We start from the raw sequence: 22,638 nt of genomic DNA on the forward strand, positions 1-22,638 counted from the left end.
ACATGACAAGCCAAGATCACAAATTTGAGGAACCGAAAGCAAATTGAAATTTAGAGATTTAACAAGAGAGACATTTTCAATTGACAAATCATTGGAGATAGCAATTTTACCTAACCCAATTACCTTTCCGTTGCTATTGTCTCCAAATGTCACTTTCTCTTGTTCATTCCCTCCTACTTCAAATGTGGTGAACATAGTCCTATCACCGGTCATGTGTTGAGTGCATCCACTATCAAGCACCCAATGGCTCCCACCGGTGCGGTAGTTCACCTACAAAAGAAGATCAAGCTCTTTTAGGTACCCAAACTTGTTTGGGTCCTTGGAGGTTAGAGACCAAAGCTTTGGGCACCCAAATAACATTCTTTTTACCACCGAGTATAGGGGAACCCACATATCTAGCAACAATGCAACCATCATGAGCCTTCCTAAGCATATAATGAGAATCAAACATACATGTCTTAGGAGGCTTACCTCCGGGGCAATCACTCACCAAATGCCCAACCTCACGACACTTGGAGCAATACTTACCATTTCTCTTGACAAAATGAGTGGCATGGTGAGAAGGTTTCTTACCCTTCTTTGGAATGAATCCAAGTCCCTCCTTGTTAAGGATGCACCGTTGCTCACTCAAAATCTTGTCAAGAGTGTTCTTACCCTTGAAGCATCTCTCCAAACTCTTGTTGAGCTTAGCCACTTGCTCCTTAAACTCATTGTTCTCAACAACAAGTGAGGCATCACAAATAGAAACACACGAGCTAGAACTAGAGCAAGGGCTAGGCATATCCATAAGATCATCACAAGAGGTAGAAATGCTAGATGATGCAACATGAGCAATATGGCAAGTAGCACTATCATCAAGCAAATCACAAGATATGCCAACATCAATGTGAGCTCCATGTTGAGTAGTGGAAAGGAGGTTGTCATGAGCTTCCTTAAGCTTCTCATGAGAAATGGTGAGTCTCTCATTAGAGGTCTTTAGCTCCTCATACAAGACATCCAAAGAAGCATAATCCTTGTTTAGGGCCTTGAACTTGACAATCTCCTTCTCACTATAAGCATGGAGCTCCTCAAACATACTCACAAGCTCTTCATAGGAAACATCATCACAATCATCATCACTCTCACTATCACTAAGAGATGTTACCTTAGAGGAACCCTTTGCCATGAGACAAAGTGGAGCGAAGAGTGATGGAGCCTCCTTGATGGCAACAACGACCATCTTCTTCTTCTTGGAGCTTGCATCATCACCACCTTCTTCCTCAGACCCGGATGAGGCGGAGCTCTCCTCATTTGAGTCCCATTCCCCGATGAAAGCCTCAATCTTCTTCCCTTCCTTCTTAAGCTTCTTCATGAGCTTGTAGCCTCCACTCTTCTTCTTGGATGACTTGTCTCCATCATCATCCTTGGAAGGGCACTTGGAAGCAAAGTGTCCCTTCTCACCATACTCAAAACACCTCAAGTTGGAGAGAGTCTTATTGAGTCTTCTATTTCTTCTCCTATTGGAGTTGGAGCCCCTTCCTCTCTCCTTTCTCCTTTCCAAGAGATCATTGAACCTTCTAGCAAGAAGGATCATCTCTTCCTCCAAGTCCTCATTGACTTCATTCACCTTACTCTTGCTCTTGTCTTCAACTTCGGCTTGGAGAGCAATGCACTTCTTAGAGGGTGAGGCTTCCTCCATCTCCTTCTTCTTCAACTTGTACATGTCATTGGTGTTGATCTTCCCCAAGAGGCTTGCGGGTGTCATTCTTGACATGTCGGAGTTGATGAGCATGGTGACAAGGGTCTCATACTTCTCCGGTAGGGCTCTAAGCATCTTTTGGGCAACCTCAAGATCGGTGTAGTTTGCCCCAAGCCCCTTGAGATCATTCACAATGACATTGAGCCTCCCATACATGTCATTCACACTCTCATGAGGCAACATGTAGAATGTCTCATATTGGATCTTGAGGAAATGAAGCTTGGCATCCTTGTACTCACTTGTACCCTCATGGATCTCCGCCAACTTGTTCCAAATCTCATATGCGGTCTCAAGGTTGCTCACTCTATCGAACTCCTCTTGGCTCAAAGAGTTGAACAAGGCATTCATGGCTTGGGCATTGAGTTGGAGGTTGCGGTGATCAATCTCCGTCAAGGGTGTGCCGGTGATGGCAAAGCCTACATACACAATACTCCAAATATGGAAGCTCATAGCTTTGAGGTGAGTAGACATTTTAATTTTCCAAGTGGAGTAGTTTGTGCCATTAAATATGGGAGCCTTCCCTACATGGTTCACCTCGTTCGACATCTTCTCTCTAGGCGGTGAAGCCCAATCAAGAGAGACCAAGCTCTGATACCACTTGTACGATCGAGATGTCGACTAGAGGGGGAGGTGAATAGGCGATTTAAAACTAAATAACACCTAATCAAATCTAACCTAAGTTGCTAGGCTTGGTGAGGGTGAACTCTAACTAAGCAACTAAGTTATGTTTTGCAAACTTAGGGTGATAGTGGCTCAAATATATCTCTAGGAAAGTAAATCACGCTCCTATGTTGATGTTTTGCAATCCTAGGGTGATATGATCTCAAGTGTGTCTCTAGAAATGTAAATTGCACAAATGTAAATGCGACAATCAAATGAGACAATAAGACAAGAGATTTTTCACCGAGGTTCGGAAACTCGCCGGTTTCCTACTCCCCGTTGAGGCGAGCCCAACTCCACCGCTCAACCACGAAGCCACCGCACACCCCCTTCGTCAAGGGGTGGGCAAGACGGGAGCCGGCCCACAGAGAGGACTACCCAAGCCTCGATCACTCGGGGTAGTTCTTCCTTCACTCCGAAGGTGGTGAACTCCAAACCACTCACAAACCGGCGCCGGGCCTCCTCCACAATCTTCTCAGAGAGGTCACCGGGCAACTCCTCCACAAGCCGTTTAGGAGGCGGCAACCTCCAAGAGTAACAAGCAATGACCCGGTGTGGAGATGATCAAGTGCCACACTAGCTCTACAATGGAAGCAAATGCACTTGACTCTTGGTTAAACAACCCTCTAACACACTAGATAGATGAACACAAAGCTCAAGTGAGTGTGAGAGAGGTGCAAGGAGTGTATGCAATTGAATTGGGTGCCAAGAGAGCCCCCTTGCTGCTGGTGGGGGAGTATTTATACTCCCACCCACCAAAACTAGCCGTTGGGGGCGAAATCCCCCAACTCTGTGCTCTGCCGGTCTGACCGGAGGTATGCGGCCGGTCAGACCGTGCTACTCTGCAACGGCTAGAAAACTAGCCGTTGTAGCCCTGTCAGAGGGCCCCATCGGCCTAGCCGGTCAGACCGACATGGGGTGGCCGGTCATAACAGCCTCGGCTCGGTCAGACCGCCATCGGCTCGGTCTGACTGACTATGGCTCCGTCGGCTCTGTATCGGCCATCCCGAGCAGCATCATCTCAGCCTCCAGGAGGCCGGTCTGACCGGGAAAGTGCCGCCGGTCAGACCGCCACTATGTAGCCGGTCTGACCGGCCAGGGCACGCCGGTCAGACCGCCACTATGTGGCCGGTCTGACCGCCCCTGGTCAGGCCGAACCCAGTGAATTTGTGTAATGAAAAAGAGAGCACAAATGAAAATGCAATGACCTAATGTGGCAATTAAAATCATCTCTTTGCTAGGTCATTACCCCTCTTAATAGTACGGCGAAACTAAAATTAAACTAGCAAATTTGATCGTCCTACACCTCGATCAATTCTAAATTAAAGCGCTAGTTTTACCGTCTTCTTTCCCTTTGCTTTGCGCCGTCAATTTTAATCCATCCATAATCATCCATGCGCGCATATGACGTAGACCTAACTTAAAATATATAGCTCAAAGACAACGGTTTGTCCACAATTAGTGCTTGTCATTAATTACCAAAATTAACACCGGGGGCCTAGATGCTTCATATGGATGAAAATGATCGGAAAAACGGCTCAACCATTTTCATAACCATATTTTTCTTAGAAACGAAATTGGAAACAATAAATTAAAAACAAAAACGGTATCGAAGATATAAAAAACTATAAACAAGACTATATGGACAGAAAAATGTCGGCATCAACTGAAAACTAGTAATACATATAAAAAACATTAAATTGTAAAACTACATTTTAACTTTGCAAAACTATATAATATAACAAAATAAATATAATGTTACATTGAATAAATGATAAATTGTGTACCTTTCTACCATACACTCAAGTTCATTATCTGGTTGAGGTGTTGATGGTCCTCTAAACCATGGGTCAAATAGAGAAATGAACCATAGATATGATAGGCGTATTTAGAAATACAATAATCAACATAATAAAAAGTATTTTCCATAATACGCTAAAATTCGGGAACGGTCGGTAGGACAGCAAAATCGTTTTTCGCTTCTATGTCCATATTTCTTACCATTAATTTTCGTTCTCATTTAAATACACTTCTACATATAATGATACATGTAGAAAGAAATTTTCAAAGTTGTATATTAAATCTAACTCCATGCAAAACTACGTGGGGAAATCCCCTAGTTAATTCTATTGTTTGGTTGGTGAATGTGTGAGTTTTAAGAGGTATTGGGAAGGAAAGTTTAAGAGTAAACTCCCACCTTTTAATACCTGTATAGGGATAAGTAATTGGGAGGGAATTTTCCTCCTATGTACAACGAAATAAAAGTCATACATCCATCACTAAAAGTTCAATTCCTATCATACACCAATACGAAACTGAAAATTCAATTCCTATCATACTCATCTGTATGAAACTGAAATTAATTAAAAAATAAGACTTCCATGCTAGGTACATGCAAGGAAATAGCCGAAGATGGGAAACGGTAAAGAAATTTCAGGATCGGTGAGGCCATATGTATTTAATTCCATTATAACAAAAATTTCGCGAATACATAAAAGGATTGCACGTCAATATATTAGAAGAAAAAGAGTTTTTGTTACACACCGCAATCAGCCAGACCGGTTTATGCCAGGGAAAAAGGAGAAAAAGCAAAACAAAACTGAAATTGAAACTAGGAAAAAGACTACTACGGTAGCTAAATGCAACTCCAAACAGCGGGAAGGTGTATAGCTACGCTACACTCCCTCAAAAACGGGAACGTCAACTAAAGACCATAGATGGCCCTCCGAGAGGATGGACTCCAGAACCACTGAGACCGAAGAGAGCGCAGAGTTGAAAACCTAAGAGTTTCGTTCCTTTCACAGCTACCACTCGAAACTTAAAGCTGGCGCGGAGATACTCGGGTAAGCAGTCCCTACACGATGGCCACCAGTTCTAAAACCAGCTGCCACGGGGGATTTAAAAAGAATTAAGGCAATATGTATATCGTCATAATTGCTCGGTGAAGCTGGCAAAATGTTTTTCCTTTCTTTGTACAGACCATCGGTAGCCTCGATCTTTGTGTCGCATCTTCATGGAGGGATCGAGGCAATGGGACGGTTGCCCCTGTGGGCTGTTTCGAAGCAAGCGGAGCCCGTGAGATTCATGGGCCGGAATCTCCCCCGATCCTGGTCGCTGATGCTTTAGACTTTGGATTGGCGCAATGTCCCGTGGATGATGGGCCGAAATTTCTTCTTAGCTTCAGGTGGGCTGGGTTGCTATGCGGTGAATGCTAGTGCAGCTTGCTTTGTTAACCGGAGGAATAAGTTCACTAGTGGTCCCTCAACTTAACATCGAGATCTTTTAAGATCCCTTAACCACAAATCCAGAAATGTGCACATATCAAGGTCCTATGGCAGTATATATGGGTGGTTTCGCTGACGTGGCATCCTAATCAGCAAAAAAATTTAAAAAAAAATGTGGAGCCCACATATCAGCTGCACATCGTTTTCCTTCTCTTTTCTTCTCCTTCTCTTCTCTTTTCTGTCTTCTCTCTTCTCTTCTTCAACATCGAACTGAACAAGTTGAACCACGAGATCGATCGATCGATTGATCATAGTGTTGGCAGCATCATCTGGAGCATGGGAGCCGGCCGGGATCGGCCCTGCCGCGACTTGAACTTCCTGATCGCCGCCTTGAGCACCCGCCTCCTGAAGAATCCAACCAGCAGAAGCCTCGTCGTAATGGCGGATATGATTCATGAAGCGTAAAGATGGGGGGATCTGTATGCAGAAAGCTACCTTGGCTGGGAGAGGTGATGGCGGCGGCGGTGAGAAGTCCAGCCTCGCGCGGCCCGTCTTGTGGAGGTTCAGGAAGGAGCCGTCCTCCTACCACAGCCTCGGCCGCCGGCGCTGCGACCTCAACGACCTGCCCCCAATGGCGGCCCTCGCCCTGCGCTTCGGGTTGGCGATGAGGAAGTCCCTCGAGCCCTCGGCCCCGCCTCCGCCGGAGTGCGGTGACGACGCGCAGGGCACCTTGTTCAGCGGGGACTAGATGCCGCTCTGGGAGCAGTCGAAGTCGAAGGCAAAGGAGTCCGAGAACTTGCCGAGCAGCCCCCGCTCCAGGTACTCCACCGTCACCACGCGCTCCACCACCACCTGCGGCTTGACGGCGGGCAGAGCAGCGGGGGGCGAGCGCAGCAGCGGAGCGACGGCGGCGGTAGCGGGACGCATGAGGCGGGGTCGGAGGCGAAGTACGGCGCGACCGGCGAGGTCGAGGCGGGGCTCGGGTAGGCTGAGGCCGACGACGGCGCGGCCCACGACATCGAAAACAAGAGCGAGGAGAAGGGAGGCGTGGGAACGGGCGGGCACGGCGAAGTTGAGGACGAGGACGGGGCGGCCGGCGAGGTCGAGACGGACGACGACTGGTCTGCACCGCCGGCCGCCGCCTTCGCCTCGTCTCATCTCTCCCACCGCCTATGCTGCTCAAGATAGATGAGTCGAGGTGGCCGGCCACCGCCCTTCCCCTCTCCAGATGCATCTTCGGCGAGGACTTCGAGGACCTGATGCCGGTGATGACTGTTGGGAATCAAAGCAACTCACGCGAACACAGTGGACACAAATCACACTTACGCGTGAAGAGCACAAGAAAGAAGAACACAGAACACTGAGTATTTGTGGCACAAGCACGCAACTGGTGCCTTTTCTCTTGCTTTTCTTCTTGTTAACAAAATGATTACAATGAGCAGCTATTTATAACACAGCACATACACAAAGCTGGTTGTTCCGCTTCTCAAGCCACACACGACGCCCACGTCCCGTTTACTTGGCCGCAACTTCACAAGTACTGAGTCTTCGCCGACGTTCGTTGCTTGAACCAACCAACTAACCTGCATGCATGCAAACTGACCACTTCCTACTCCTAATCTTGCGCAAGACTCGGCTAATCACTAGCCCATAATTATGCATGGCTAACTAACTAAGCTACATACATGTGCTCTCATCTACTGGCTCTTTATTGGCTCACTACTCACTGCCAACCACTACTCACTAAGCCATGCAGCACCCACGTACATATAGCTAGCTCTCCAGACCATGCAACACACACATATGCATATAGATAAACATGCTGAAATTAAGAAACAACAAGATTAATTTCTAACAATCACCCCCTAATCTTGTTGTCTTTATTTGACACCTTCTCACTTGGATTCAAAGCAGCGTCGGCTCGTCGTCGGCATCCGCAACCACAAGGTGCGCCTGATGGTTCTTCTTTGTTTCATGGCACTTCTTCTCCCAAGAGTAGTGACCATACTCCTGGCAATTGTAACAACGGACCTTCGACTTGTCAAACGTGTCGCCGTTCTTCTTGCGATTTCTCCTACGCTCCAGCCACTGCTCTTCGGTGAGGAGCAAGCGGCCGCCATCAACGCCACCATCATTGTCACCGGGCCTGTACCGCTCCTCCACAGTTCGGAGGCGCCCCGTGACCTCCTCGATGGACAGCGTCTTCAAATCAAGCAATTGCTCGATTGCAATGGCCACCTGCACGAACCGAGAAGGAACAACACGAAGAAATTTCTGCACCACCTTCTCCTCCTCCAGTGGGTCACCGAGCATGCGGAGGTTGTTGACGATGGCGTTGAGCCTCATCGAGAAGTCATCCACAGACTCACTTTCCTTCATGCGGATCAACTCAAACTCATTCCGCAAGGTCTGCGCCTTCGCTTCTCGCACACGCGCAACACCAACGCGCATGGTCTTCACCGACTCCCACGCCTCCTTGGCCGTATCCTTCACCGCCAGAGTCGGCAACATCTCCGGCGGCACGGCACGGAGGATGGCGGAGAGTGCCATCCTGTCATCCTGGTACTCCGCGTAGCCGGGCTCAATTGCCGACCACAAACCTTGAGCCTGCAAGTTCACGCGCATGACGAGAGCCCAGTCGGTGTAGTTGGTGCGCGTCAACATGGGGTAGACCACTGAGCCAGCCGTCTCCTTCATCACCCTCTGCACGATGATCTGCTGGCCGCCATTGTTGCCGCCATCAGTGCCGCTGCCGTCGGCGCCACTGCCGCTACCGCTACCGCTACCAAATGTTGGGAATCAAAGCAACTCACGCGAACACAGTGGACACAAATCACACTTACGCGTGAAGAGCACAAGAAAGAAGAACACAGAACACTAAGTATTTGTGGCACAAGCACGCAACTGGTGCCTTTTCTCTTGCTTTTCTTCTTGTTAACAAAATGATTACAATGAGCAGCTATTTATAACACAGCACATACACAAAGCTGGTTGTTCCGCTTCTCAAGCCACACACGACGCCCACGTCCCGTTTACTTGGCCGCAACTTCACAAGTACTGAGTCTTCGCCGACGTTCGTTGCTTGAACCAACCAACTAACCTGCATGCATGCAAACTGACCACTTCCTACTCCTAATCTTGTGCAAGACTCGGCTAATCACTAGCCCATAATTATGCATGGCTAACTAACTAAGCTACATACATGTGCTCTCATCTACTGGCTCTTTATTGGCTCACTACTCACTGCCAACCACTACTCACTAAGCCATGCAGCACCCACGTACATATAGCTAGCTCTCCAGACCATGCAACACACACATATGCATATAGATAAACATGCTGAAATTAAGAAACAACAAGATTAATTTCTAACAATCACCCCCTAATCTTGTTGTCTTTATTTGACACCTTCTCACTTGGATTCAAAGCAGCGTCGGCTCGTCGTCGGCATCCGCAACCACAAGGTGCGCCTGATGGTTCTTCTTTGTTTCATGGCACTTCTTCTCCCAAGAGTAGTGACCATACTCCTGGCAATTGTAACAACGGACCTTTGACTTGTCAAACGTGTCGCCGTTCTTCTTGCGATTTCTCCTACGCTCCAGCCACTGCTCTTCGGTGAGGAGCAAGCGGCCGCCATCAACGCCACCATCATTGTCACCGGGCCTGTACCGCTCCTCCACAGTTCGGAGGCGCCCCGTGACCTCCTCGATGGACAGCGTCTTCAAATCAAGCAATTGCTCGATTGCAATGGCCACCTGCACGAACCGAGAAGGAACAACACGAAGAAATTTCTGCACCACCTTCTCCTCCTCCAGTGGGTCACCGAGCATGCGGAGGTTGTTGACGATGGCGTTGAGCCTCATCGAGAATTCATCCACAGACTCACTTTCCTTCATGCGGATCAACTCGAACTCATTCCGCAAGGTCTGCGCCTTCGCTTCTCGCACACGCGCAACACCAACGCGCATGGTCTTCACCGACTCCCACGCCTCCTTGGCCGTATCCTTCACCGCCAGAGTCGGCAACATCTCCGGCGGCACGGCACGGAGGATGGCGGAGAGTGCCATCCTGTCATCCTGGTACTCCGCGTAGCCGGGCTCAATTGCCGACCACAAACCTTGAGCCTGCAAGTTCACGCGCATGACGAGAGCCCAGTCGGTGTAGTTGGTGCGCGTCAACATGGGGTAGACCACCGAGCCAGCCGTCTCCTTCATCACCCTCTGCACGATGATCTGCTGGCCGCCATTGTTGCCGCCATCAGTGCCGCTGCCGTCGGCGCCACTGCCGCTACCGCTACCGCTACCAAATGTTGGGAATCAAAGCAACTCACGCGAACACAGTGAACACAAATCACACTTACGCGTGAAGAGCACAAGAAAGAAGAACACAGAACACTGAGTATTTGTGGCACAAGCACGCAACTGGTGCCTTTTCTCTTGCTTTTCTTCTTCTTAACAAAATGATTACAATGAGCAGCTATTTATAACACAGCACATACACAAAGCTGGTTGTTCCGCTTCTCAAGCCACACACGACGCCCACGTCCCGTTTACTTGGCCGCAACTTCACAAGTACTGAGTCTTCGCCGACGTTCGTTGCTTGAACCAACCAACTAACCTGCATGCATGCAAACTGACCACTTCCTACTCCTAATCTTGTGCAAGACTCGGCTAATCACTAGCCCATAATTATGCATGGCTAACTAACTAAGCTACATACATGTGCTCTCATCTACTGGCTCTTTATTGGCTCACTACTCACTGCCAACCACTACTCACTAAGCCATGCAGCACCCACGTACATATAGCTAGCTCTCCAGACCATGCAACACACACATATGCATATAGATAAACATGCTGAAATTAAGAAACAACAAGATTAATTTCTAACAATGACCGGGCGGCTGGACGACCCGGCGAGCGGCACCATCCCCGTGGAGACCCCTGTGGTCGCCGGTCCTGTCCTTCTGGGCTACCGCCACCGCCACCGCCGGGCACGACCATCCCGGGCTACTTCTCGACGGCTGGGCACTCGAGTGAATGCCTCATCTCCCTCCCTCTCCTGCCTTCGCCTCCCGCGAAAGCTGATGCTCCGTTGCGGTCGTCAATGGCCACGGCGCTCTCCGCTCTGCACCGAGGGAGCGACGGAGGTCTGTGCTGACGCCGGCTTAGGAAGAAAAGAGGAGAGGGCAGCTGACATGTGGGCCCCATGTACTATTTTATTTATTTTTTTGCTGACTAGGATGTCACGTCAACAAAACCACCAATATATACTGCCATAAAAACTTGAGTATACGGTTTGTGTAAGTTTAGAGGTACACATTTCTGATTTTGTAGTTAAGGGACTTTAAAAAATCTCGATGTTAAGTTGAGGGATCTCCGGTGAACTTATTCCTTAACCGGAGTTCCTTAACGTTGAATTATGTGCAGCTCAACAACGTCGACTATTACGTGCAGTGAAGAGGTACAAACTACTTCCTCCATACATTAAGACGGTTTGGTATCTTCATCACTCATCTAAATTAATTACGTACATATAAATCTAATCACTTATATGAAATGTATTTAAAATCTAAAACGTTTAATAATATGAAACAAAAAAAGTAGAAAACGGGTACAAAAGACACATAGAGGGAAAGAGAGAGCGTTCCTATACAATATGTAACCAGAGCTACTATCTCACTTTCTATAAGCATAAACGGTACGTCTTTTTAAATATTCTTTTATATAAAAGTTTTCTTTAAAAAATTGAAATAATTTTATTTTTTAAATGAGAGTAGCTATATTTATGGTGTCATATTTTTCACAAAAAATAGTTAACATGTATTTACATTATAAGTTCATAAATTATATATGTAAATTTAGTGTATTTATAATGTATAAGTTCCAAAATTTTATATGCAAGTCTCAAAATTACATATAGTAATTACATGTGTAAGTGGGGTGTAAATTTAAATCTTACTACATTGGAAAAGTTAAAAAGCAAAAGCATGAGCAGTATAGGAGATGATTTTGAGAAGAAATCGAACGGTCCGAACAAGCACAACCTAAGACATGTAGTCTCGTGTAGTCACGTAGAGCAATCGTACGCACGGTAAAACCGACTGAGATTAGGCAAAAAAAATATCGACATATTTTTAGCAGTCCGTTTTAAATTTGTAATCGTTGATCCTTAACTAATTATATTGTAATGACTCGTCTGTTTTTCATGTCGTTAAAAAGCTCAGCTCATGATCTGATTCAAACGCATCCTAAGTTTTTTTTTTAGCTTATGAACCTCACATATTGCAGTGTGTATCTCGAATGATTCCCCCTTCTTTCCCGATTGATCGTCGTAGTGCCAAAAGTCCAAAATATGACTTAGCATTCATAAAAAAAAAAACTTTCGTTACTCGTTAAGATCCTCTCATAATCTCTATTTCTTCATCACTTAGTTATTGCCCAATTTTTTTTAAAAAAAACCTTAGCATTCATAAATCTAAGGGTCTCTTTGAATCAAAGGATTTATATAGAATTTTATATGATTCAAATTCTATAGAAAATTTTTCTATTTGGCTTTTGATTCAAAGGATTGAAGCTTTCCAAATCCTATGAAATTCCTATGGAATGACACATTGCATGTGGATTTTGGAGAAAATTTAGCAAGAGCTCCAACCTCTTTGAGTAAATTTCCTTTGAGTCTATCTCTCTCATCTGATTTATGCGTTTTCCTGCGCTCCTTTTAAACGACCATTCCTGTGTTTTTCCTGTGTTTTGTAATTCTCTGTTTTACACTTCACTTCCTGTTAGAATTCTATGTTTTTTCTATTTCTCTGTTTTTTTTTTCTACCTTGCGAATAAAAGGGGCCTTAAATGTGCATTTAATGGTTTGGAACAGGTTGCACAAAATCCGGAGTTCCGGACTTCTGTCTTGTTTATTTGAGCATTCCTAAGCTCATCACCGACTAGTTAATGCCCCTTGCTCGGTTAATCCTAGATTCCTAGTGTGAGTGGTACACTAATCGCCCTTAGAGATCCACGTCGCGTTTGACCATGTCCATGACCACCTGAGCAGTGAGTGAGCCAGTCAGCCAGTGAGCTACTGAGCAGTGACCACTAGTAGGTTCTACTCGTCGGCAACCGATCTTGCCTCGCCGGAGAAGACAACGCCCGCGGCGGCGGCGGCGGCGACGCTCTCCTTTTGATGCTCTCATGAAGCGGCACAACGCGGCGGAGGTGCCGGTGCCGGTGAGCTACGGCGGCGAGCGGGATGAGAAGACCGGAAGCAAGGTGGATAAGATGGGTGGTGGAGCGGCTAGGCGGTGGCGGAGCGGCGGCTGCTGCTCCCGCCTCTGGCTCGTGCTCGTCGTGTTCGCCACCGTCACGATGCTGCTGCGCCACCGCTACGACTCCGGCCTCGGCCATGGTGCCGCCGCCGTGGTGCGCATCGAGCCGGTGCACCGGAAGGTGAAGCCAGCCGATCGCGGCGGCGCCAGGCCGTCGTTCTCCGATTCCGGCAGCGCGAAGCCGGTCACCGTCGACCACAAGTCGGCGACGACCGATTCTTCTACCGGAACGGAGTCTGACGGTGGAGGCGAGCCATCGTCGGCGTCATCTTCGCTGCCGGCGGCGGCGCACCCGTTCTCGCGCGCGCTCGCGGCGGCGGGCGACAAGGGCGACCGGTGCGGCGGGCGGTACGTGTACGTGCAGGAGCTGCCTCCGCGGTTCAACACCGACATGGTCAAGAACTGCGTGGCTCTGTTCCCGTGGAAAGACATGTGCAAGTTCACGGCGAACGGCGGCTTCGGCCCGCCGATGAGCGGCGGCGGCGGCATGTTCCAGGAGACCGGGTGGTACAACTCCGACAAGTACACGGTGGACATCATCTTCCACGAGCGGATGAGGCGGTACGAGTGCCTCACCGACGACCCCTCCCTGGCCGCCGCCGTGTACGTGCCGTTCTTCGCCGGCCTCGAGGTGTGGCGCCACCTCTGGGGGTTCAACGCCACCGCGCGGGACGCCATGGCGCTGGAGGTGGTGGACATCATCACGTCGCGGCCCGAGTGGCGCGCCATGGGAGGCCGCGACCACTTCTTCACCGCCGGCCTCATCACGTGGGACTTCCGGAGGCTGGCCGACGGCGACGCCGGCTGGGGGAGCAAGCTGTTCAGCCTTCCGGCGATAAAGAACATGACGGCGCTCGTGGTGGAGGCGAGCCCGTGGCACCTCAACGACGCCGCCATCCCGTTCCCGACGGCGTTCCACCCGGCGAGCGACGAGGCCGTGTTCGTCTGGCAGGACAAGGTCCGCCGCCTCGAGCGCCCATGGCTCTTCTCCTTCGCCGGCGCGGCGCGCCCGGGCAGCGCCAAGTCGATCCGTTCCGAGCTCATCACGCAGTGCAGGGCGTCGAGCGCGTGCTCACTCATGGAGTGCCGCGACGGGCCGAGCAACAAGTGCGGCTCGGCGGCGAGCTACATGAGACTCTTCCAGAGCTCCACCTTCTGCCTCCAGCCGCAGGGCGACTCGTACACGCGCAAGTCGGCGTTCGACGCCATGCTCGCCGGCTGCATCCCGGTGTTCTTCCACCCCGGCACGGCGTACGTCCAGTACACCTGGCACCTGCCCAGGAACCACGCCGACTACTCCGTCTACATCTCCGAGGACGACGTGCGCCGCAACGCCAGCATCGAGGAGCGGCTGCGGCGGATCGCGCCGGCCGCCGTGGAGCGGATGAGGGAGACGGTCATCTCGCTCATCCCGACGGTGGTGTACGCGCAGCCGTCGTCGAGGCTGGACACGATGAAGGACGCGTTCGACGTGGCGGTGGACGCCATCGTCGACAAGGTGACGAGGCTGCGGCGCGACATCGTCGACGGCCGCGGCGAGGAGGAGAAGCTGGAGATGTACAGCTGGAAGTATCCATTGCTGCGAGAAGGGCAGAAGGTCGAGGACCCCCATGAGTGGGATTCATTGTTCGCGTTCGCCTAGCTCACCATTTCTACCAATTAAATTTGACCTTCATGTTTGTGAAGTGATCTATCACAAATTAAATTATCTTGTTGTGTTTTAAAAAAATTATTTATATTTATAGTGACATGCAACAACGAAAGAATATCTCCTCGAAAATTTAGAATAGTTTTCGCTATTTGTAGTTTTGTAGAGCAAGATGGGAGGTACTAGGATAGCTTCTTTCTTTTCTTTCTCCTATATTTGCTTGTCAACCTTTTGTACTAGGAAGATCTCTAACTAAATTAGAGTTCAATCTATCGCATTCTTGCCTTTTAGTATGTACTCTCTCCGTTTTAAAATTGAAGTATTTTTAGTTTCTTTAGAAAAACTAAGGCATAGAGAAAATATTATTTCTAGTCACTTTTATTGCCAAATTTTATTTTTTAAATTATTTATATTTCTTTCCCAAGAATCCCATTAGTTGAAAATTTATGATTTTCGTTGTTGGATTTAGTGTCCTAAAAGTATTTATATTATGGTATAAATTTTATATCACATAAATGCTTATATTTTAAAACCAGGGAGTATGTTTTAATCTGTTGAGCACACTCATATCACCTCTATTTCCCAAGTATATCTATGCTTTCACATTGCATACTTTTTAAGTTGTCACCCAGTGCGATAGAGAAGCTGACAGTAAACAGATTAATATTCCTGCAAATGTAGCCATGATACTAATGGAAAGTCTATTCATCTTAAAGGGATGTCGTTTTTCATGTCTCTTGAGAAGTCATCGAAAGATTTGAAAATAAAACTAATTAGATAGATTAATATGTGATATGTTATTTAAATTTATAAATTGAAATAAAAACAATAAATTTGACTTTGAATAAAACGTGTAATTCACGATCAAATTTGGCTCTGAATAATGCATCTCTCTACTACTAATTCTTGATTAGGAGTACTGTCATAGTGTTATACACACGGCTTATAACGTTCTTTTTGGATATATATGATGCAACGCGATGAATAATTTCTAATACTTTACCAAAAGATAAACAAACTTAAAGAATTTCATATGTTACCTGAGCCGAGTCGAAGCGGTTCTAGGCTCAAAAAACTTGTGTTAGGGCCTCCATCCTACTGTACGCACTGCTCGCCTGGGCCAAGCCTGCTGCTGCCCGCTAAGCTAGCTTACAGCCCAATGACAAAGCCGAAAGGAAAATCAGCAAGCTGGCCCTTCTCTTCTCTGTTTTCTTCTACTTTTTCATCAGTTATTCCAGGGCTTTAGCTTTACACGCGCGACGGGCTTGATCCCAATTTGATAGTACGAACTACCTGGCATCATTTTCCTAATTTTTGTTTTTATTATGCAAGCTTCATGTAGCAATGAAAGATTAGATAATACCAATTCGGCACCCTGCCATGGTGAAGCTCTTTTCACAATCCAAAGACTAAAACTGGTCAATATGAGTGTCAGCAGACAAACATTAATTAAGATTATCAGTTCATTTCTCTATTTTCATTTTGGCATAGTCATCGCGGCGTTTGGTGTCGTAGCTGTAATCAAAATTTGAATTTTAAAACCTAACATTAGAGTTGATTTTGATGTTGTTTCATTGTTGTTTATTTTTCAGCATTAACTTTTAACTCAGGGCCTTGGAGTGCTATTCAGGTCACTACAACCACTAGGCTACGTGACATTTCGCAACTTTCTTTCTTCTAACTTAAAATTGCAAGCTTCAGTCGCATTTTTGGTGACTACTGCATGGAATGATTCCCTTACAAGAATTGCCACAATTCAAACCGGTTAGTTTCAGTTCTGCTTCTTTTAAGCTGTTCAAATTTGCTAAGCACTTCCATTCCAGTAGGATCAAATAAGGATGTTGCCAACTTTTGGCTGCAGTAGTCACATCTTGGCTTTAATTTTCACCCTTCTATATATGCAGGATACCTGATAGAAACAACAAACGGTACAAAACAATTTCTTCGAACTTGTTCATCTTTTGGTAAAACTGGAAATTATTCGTTCCATTGCATTACAAGTATTCCCAAACTTCTTTCAAACACGTAATTAACCTTGTATTGTGTAACAGTGTGACAGTAGAAAGTAATAGAAACGATGACCTAACCGAACGCGAACAATGGATCCCACTCATGGGGGTCCTCGACCTTCTGCCCTTCTCGCAGCAATGGATACTTCCAGCTGTACATCTCCAGCTTCTCCTCCTCGCCGCGGCCGTCGACGATGTCGCGCCGCAGCCTCGTCACCTTGTCGACGATGGCGTCCACCGCCACGTCGAACGCGTCCTTCATCGTGTCCAGCCTCGACGACGGCTGCGCGTACACCACCGTCGGGATGAGCGAGATGACCGTCTCCCTCATCCGCTCCACGGCGGCCGGCGCGATCCGCCGCAGCCGCTCCTCGATGCTGGCGTTGCGGCGCACGTCGTCCTCGGAGATGTAGACGGAGTAGTCGGCGTGGTTCCTGGGCAGGTGCCAGGTGTACTGGACGTACGCCGTGCCGGGGTGGAAGAACACCGGGATGCAGCCGGCGAGCATGGCGTCGAACGCCGACTTGCGCGTGTACGAGTCGCCCTGCGGCTGGAGGCAGAAGGTGGAGCTCTGGAACAGCCTCATGTAGCTCGCCGGCGAGCCGCACTTGTTGCTCGGCCCGTCGGCGCACTCCATCAGGGAGCACACGCTCGACGCCCTGCACTGCGCGATGAGCTCGGAACGGATGGACTTGGCGCTGCCCGGGCGCGCCGCGCCGGCGAAGGAGAAGAGCCATGGGCGCTCGAGGCGGCGGACCTTGTCCTGCCAGACGAACACGGCCTCGTCGCTCGCCGGGTGGAACGCAGTCGGGAACGGGATGGCGGCGTCGTTGAGGTGCCACGGGCTCGCCTCCACCACGAGCGCCGTCATGTTCTTGATCGCCGGAAGGCTGAACAGCTTGCTGCCCCAGCCGGCGTCGCCGTCGTTCAGCCTCCGGAAGTCCCACGTGGTGCGGCCGGCGGTGAAGAAGTGGTCGCGGCCTCCCATGGCGCGCCACTCGGACCGCGACGTGATGATGTCCACCACCTCCAGCGCCATGGCGTCCCGGGTGGTGACGTTGAACCCCCAGAGGTGGCGCGCCACCTCGAGGCCGGCGAAGAACGGCACGTACACGGCGGCGGCGAGGGAGGGGTCGTCGGTGAGGCACTCGTACCGCCTGATCCGGTCGTGGAAGATGATGTCCACCGTGTACTGGTCGGAGTTGTACCACCCGGTCTCCTGGAACACGCCGCCGTCGCCGCCGCTCATCTGCGGGCCGAAGCCGCCGTTCGCCGTGAACGCGCACATGTCCGTCCACGGGAACAGCGTCGCGCAGTTCTTTACCATGTCGGTGTTGAACCGCGGTGGCAGCTCCTGCACGTACACGTACCGCCCGCCGCACCGGTCGCCCTTGTCGCCCGCCGCCGCGAGCGCGCGCGCGAACGGGTGCGCCGCCGCCGGCAGCGAGGATGACGACGCCGACGATGGCTTGCCTCCATCATCCGACTCCGTGCCGGTAGAAGCTGGCTCGGACGGCTGCTTGGTGTGCTCGACGGTGGTCAGCTCCGACGGCGCCTTGACGCCGCTGTCGTGCGGAGACTCCGGCTTCGCGCTGCCGCCGGCGTCGGGCGGCGACGGCGAATGGCCAGAGAACGACGTGCCGCCGCCGCCGCCGCCGCGATCCACCGGGCTCGCCTTCCGAGTGTGGTACAAACCACGGTGCACCGGCTCGATGCGCACCACGCCGCCGGCGGCGGCGCCGTGGCCGATCACGCCGGAGTCGTAGCAGTGGCGCACCAGCAGCGTCACGGTGGCGGAGAGAACGACCATGAACCAGAGGCGGGAGCAGCAGCCGCCGCCGCCGCCGCGCCCCTGCTTAGCCCCACCCATCGTCTTCTCCACCTTGCCGCCGTAGCTCACCGGCACCGGCACCTCCGCCGTGTTGTGCCGCTTCATGTGCCGCCGCCGGCGTGACGTCTTCTCTCCTTCTCCGGCGAGGCAAGATCGATCGCCGGCGATCGACTACTACGAGTGGCAGAGCTCACTGGCTCAGTGCTCAGCTAGTCATCGACATGATCAACACGACGTGGATCTCTAACACTGGAATTAACAGAATCAAGGATGATTAATTAATTAATTAATTAGTCGGTGATTAGCCTAGGAATGCTTAAACAAAGAAGGGATTCACGTGCATGCGGGTTGAGAAATGAGAAATCCAAAGTCAGCTTTGCTTAAGCAACGTCAAAAAGGGAATCGGGGTTGGTTAATTAATTAGGGTTCAGGAGGAAATTAGAGGAGACATGAAATTAATGAAGTGCGTGGCGGTGCGCATCAGAGCATTGAGATACTGAGATCGATCGACCAGGAGAATCCGATTAATTGGGACGAAGTTTACCAAGGTTTTTAATTTTTTTTTTTCAGGAGATTTATGATTGCAAGGTTTTTTAATCGAAAATTTGACGCATACACTGTTTGCCGAAAGCTACTAGTACTAGTACTAGCTGCTAGTAGTAGCATTACATAATTTCTTTTCTCCGAGAGTACAGCACTAATTAAATCGATTTGAAAGTTCAATTGTATTGCTACACACAATTAGGGGCATATATATGAGTGTGTGCCTTCGATCTGATCTGCCTTGGGATCAATACACTATGTAATTAGTCAAACATGTTGATCTGTCCAGCGATCAGTTCCTATAAAATTGTGCCGATTAGTGCCTAATTAACTCAAAGCTTTGAAAAAGCTCGCCCTACAAAGGCAACCTATATCAACACCCATCACCCAGGTTCCCGGACATTATACCACAAAACAGAAGGAAACTAAACTGAAAAGAGCTAAAAAAAGTCCAACCATCCAAGAGAGCTATACCTCTGTATGGGCTATATATCTTTCATGTGAGAGCTGAACTTAAAAAAAAATAGGAGTAGCATTTAATTTGTAATCACTAATGGTGTTCCATTTTATATACCACAGACATGTAATATATGTTTAACTAATTAAAATTTCTTTTATGCTTACCCTTTTTAAGACATTTTTCAATTACTGTTGAAGTTAACACAAATTAATTAAACCGAATTTTCCAATTTATTTTTTAAATCATGATTAAGAAATGTGACATCACCAAATGTACCATGCAACGAAGATATTGTATGGTCTCATTTTGATGGCAAGTTTAGAAGAGGTGGTCTATCAGTAATTCAGATATTAAAGTGCAGAATCAGACAGAGATGTGCCAGTAGGGTACATTGGCAACAACCAAAACCCAAGTAGGCACACAAATGTGCAAGTCGTCATAGGTCTTCCTAACAGGAGCTGTACTTCGAATAGCATGCAGGTAACTAAAGAAGTACTAGGCACTATATAACATTAACTTCTAAGAAAATGCTTCATATTTCTCCAATCACTTGCTCCTGATTTGGTGTGGCAAGGTACTGTCCGGTATTTTGATGTCCACCTTGCTAATTGTGGCAGAGTAACTGTTCACAAAAAGAAAACGAATTTCAGAATAAGTTGACATAACATGTGATAGTTCACAGTATATCAAACAACTAGGTATTAGTGTAAAGGATCAACTTACCCTTTTATACAAACAAAGGTATCTTTGGTATAACGTGCAGCTATCTCATGTTTTACATATTAAGAGAAATCACAGTAGCATGATAAAATATGAAGAGTAAAGTGTACGGACAGTCCTTAAACTTGTAGAGGTATGTCATTTAGACCCCTAAACTCTCAAAATGCATATCCAAATCCTAATCATAGTGTGTCATTTAGGTCCCAAATCGCCACAATCCCTTCAGGATCTTATGTGGCGTTGATGTGGCATGCCACACAGACATGACATGGCATTATATTGACTGGCGAATGGGACCCATTTATTTTTTCCTTTTTCTTTTTTTTCTCTTTTTCCCTTTCTTCTCCTTTCTCTGTGACCCGTGCAGAAAAAAGGAAAAAAAAAAGAAGAATGAGAAGAAAACGAAAAAGAAAAAAAAAAGAAAAAAGACACGTCACGTCCATGTGGTATTGCTACACAGCACCACGTAGGATCCTAGAGGGGATGTGTCAATTTGGGACCTAGATGATACACTTTAACAAGTTCTAGGATAAAGACATGCATTTTGAGAGTTTAGGGACCTATATGACACAACCCTACAAGTTTAAGTACCGCCAATGCACTTTACTCAAATATGAACTTGCTCATCATATTACATAGCAACTACATAATCATACAAAAGGCCTTCACTACTTATAAATAGATATGAAACTGCTACTCATATCATTAAATTAGTGCATTAGATTACATATAAGTCGAGGCATACTGTTAGACTTGTACTAACTTACAAGTATTGCAGGAAACAAGATGAAGCTAACCATTCATTTTTCCAAGCCTAGTGCTGATATAACCGAATATCTACATGTGACACAACTCACTTCGCATGAAAAATTCACAACCTCTAATGTACCGACCATGTATTTAAACCAGCATATATTAACGGTCAGGATCATCCTAAGTTCCTAACTAATGTCGACAGACGGTCCGGCCTGTTATGATATTTAACCCAACTGATATTAACGGTCAAGACCGTCCTAACCAAGAATAGATAGAGCGGCCTGTTATGATATTTGTTAATTAATTATCAAATTGGATCCACAACAGAGAACAAGAATATGCCATAATTAGGAAATATAAAATCCGCTAGCATTCCAAGATATGACTCTTACCTGTAACTACCGGAGTTCTAGTTCCCTTTGCTTGAATTTTTCTCATGTCATTTTAAGAATTTCCTGTGTAAATTTAGCAGCTGTAAAATGTCAAATTGCAATTCACAACAAAGAACAAATGGATAAAGAAAAGATAAATCAAACCTGCAACAAGGAAGCAATGCAGATGGCTCTACAGTATCCACCCCTTCTTCCAACACTAGATGTTCTTCTAGATGCTGAGACTTCTCCTCCCGGTACTCTCTAATTAAGATATAACATAAGAATAATACTAACAGATTCAAAATCTTGATCAGTAAGTTCTAGCTATACTGAGTAATATTAGAAATATTTTTTTTCTAAAAATCACAAATTGAAAAATGCTATGTTTGATCAGATGTGTTCAAAGCAGAGTAGTAAATTACTTCATGTAAGAAGCAGAAATTGTCAAAACTACCAGAGCATTCATCCCTTCCCACCATTTGTATCTTGCGGCAAGTGTAGTGCAACACTTTACAACCCAGGGGGACGGAATCTTGGCTACAGTGGCTCTCACCAGTCACACAAACAGTGGCAACAAGCATGTGACGGTTAGTGCATCCGCATGCAAGCCTCATACTAACCCAGACAACGCACAAAATGCGGTCATTGAGGCGGGCAACGAAACTACTCCCATCATCGCCATAAGGAAAGAGCTTCTCTCCGATCTTGACTGGTGGCTTCAGTTGCATCTCTTCTCGCAGGAACTTGTAAGCAACAAGAGAGCAACCCCGCGAGAAATAGATCGTGTCATCCTCCTCCACATAAACTGCTCTACCATAGAAAAGGATATAGTGAGAACTATCGCCAGTGATGGTCACCTAGTTCCAACTACAAGTCGAGCAATTGAAACAGAAAAATTGTGTCCTTCCTACTGATACTAGTATTAGGTCCCCAATGACCACATAACCCTGAAGAATTGAAACTTGACCAGTGATAAAACAACCACCAAAAACGCCACGTCCTGGTTCTACCATAGTCCAGGGGCCATCATGGCACAAGTCGACTCTGTCGACGTCCACCCATTCATCAGTGAGCTTGTCATAACGGCGCATCACTTGGTATGACTGACCATTCTTTTCCGGGCATCATGCCAGGTATAGTACCCAAATGTCGCTTGCCGCTGATACTGGCCAGTGAGGTGCCCAAGGACCTGGCAGATCGGGCATCAGGGACTTGTTCTTGTTGAAGAGGTCGAGCATCTGAACTACCGTGGGCCTTGCAATTTCCGTTCGCATGATACTATCTTCCTTGTCCGATTCGAGGCAGAGGCTCCAGGGGACACAACAGAGGACCAGCTGAAGGGGATCACTGC

At 47.8% G+C, this 22,638-nt stretch overlaps 2 protein-coding genes and 1 pseudogene across 2 annotated transcripts; 1 reads left to right on the forward strand and 2 right to left on the reverse strand.

Moving 5' to 3' along the window:
- Positions 1-5,620: 5,620 nt before the first annotated feature.
- On the reverse strand, positions 5,621-6,780 carry LOC136353589 (uncharacterized; annotated as a pseudogene).
- A 5,829-nt stretch (positions 6,781-12,609) lies between these two features.
- Positions 12,610-14,891, forward strand: LOC4348810 (xyloglucan galactosyltransferase KATAMARI1 homolog). The gene has a single exon (XM_015758438.3). The coding sequence runs from the start codon at positions 12,813-12,815 to the stop codon at positions 14,586-14,588; it is 1,776 nt and encodes a 591-aa protein (XP_015613924.1). The 5' UTR covers positions 12,610-12,812; the 3' UTR covers positions 14,589-14,891.
- Positions 14,892-16,527: 1,636 nt separating this feature from the next.
- LOC4348811 (xyloglucan galactosyltransferase KATAMARI1 homolog) lies at positions 16,528-18,660 on the reverse strand. The gene has a single exon (XM_015758336.3). The coding sequence runs from the start codon at positions 18,537-18,539 to the stop codon at positions 16,677-16,679; it is 1,863 nt and encodes a 620-aa protein (XP_015613822.1). The 5' UTR covers positions 18,540-18,660; the 3' UTR covers positions 16,528-16,676.
- Between the last annotated feature and the right edge of the window lie 3,978 nt (positions 18,661-22,638).

The sequence above is a fragment of the Oryza sativa genome, chromosome 10 (assembly GCF_034140825.1).
Source record: "Oryza sativa Japonica Group chromosome 10, ASM3414082v1".
NCBI lineage: Eukaryota > Viridiplantae > Streptophyta > Magnoliopsida > Poales > Poaceae > Oryza > Oryza sativa.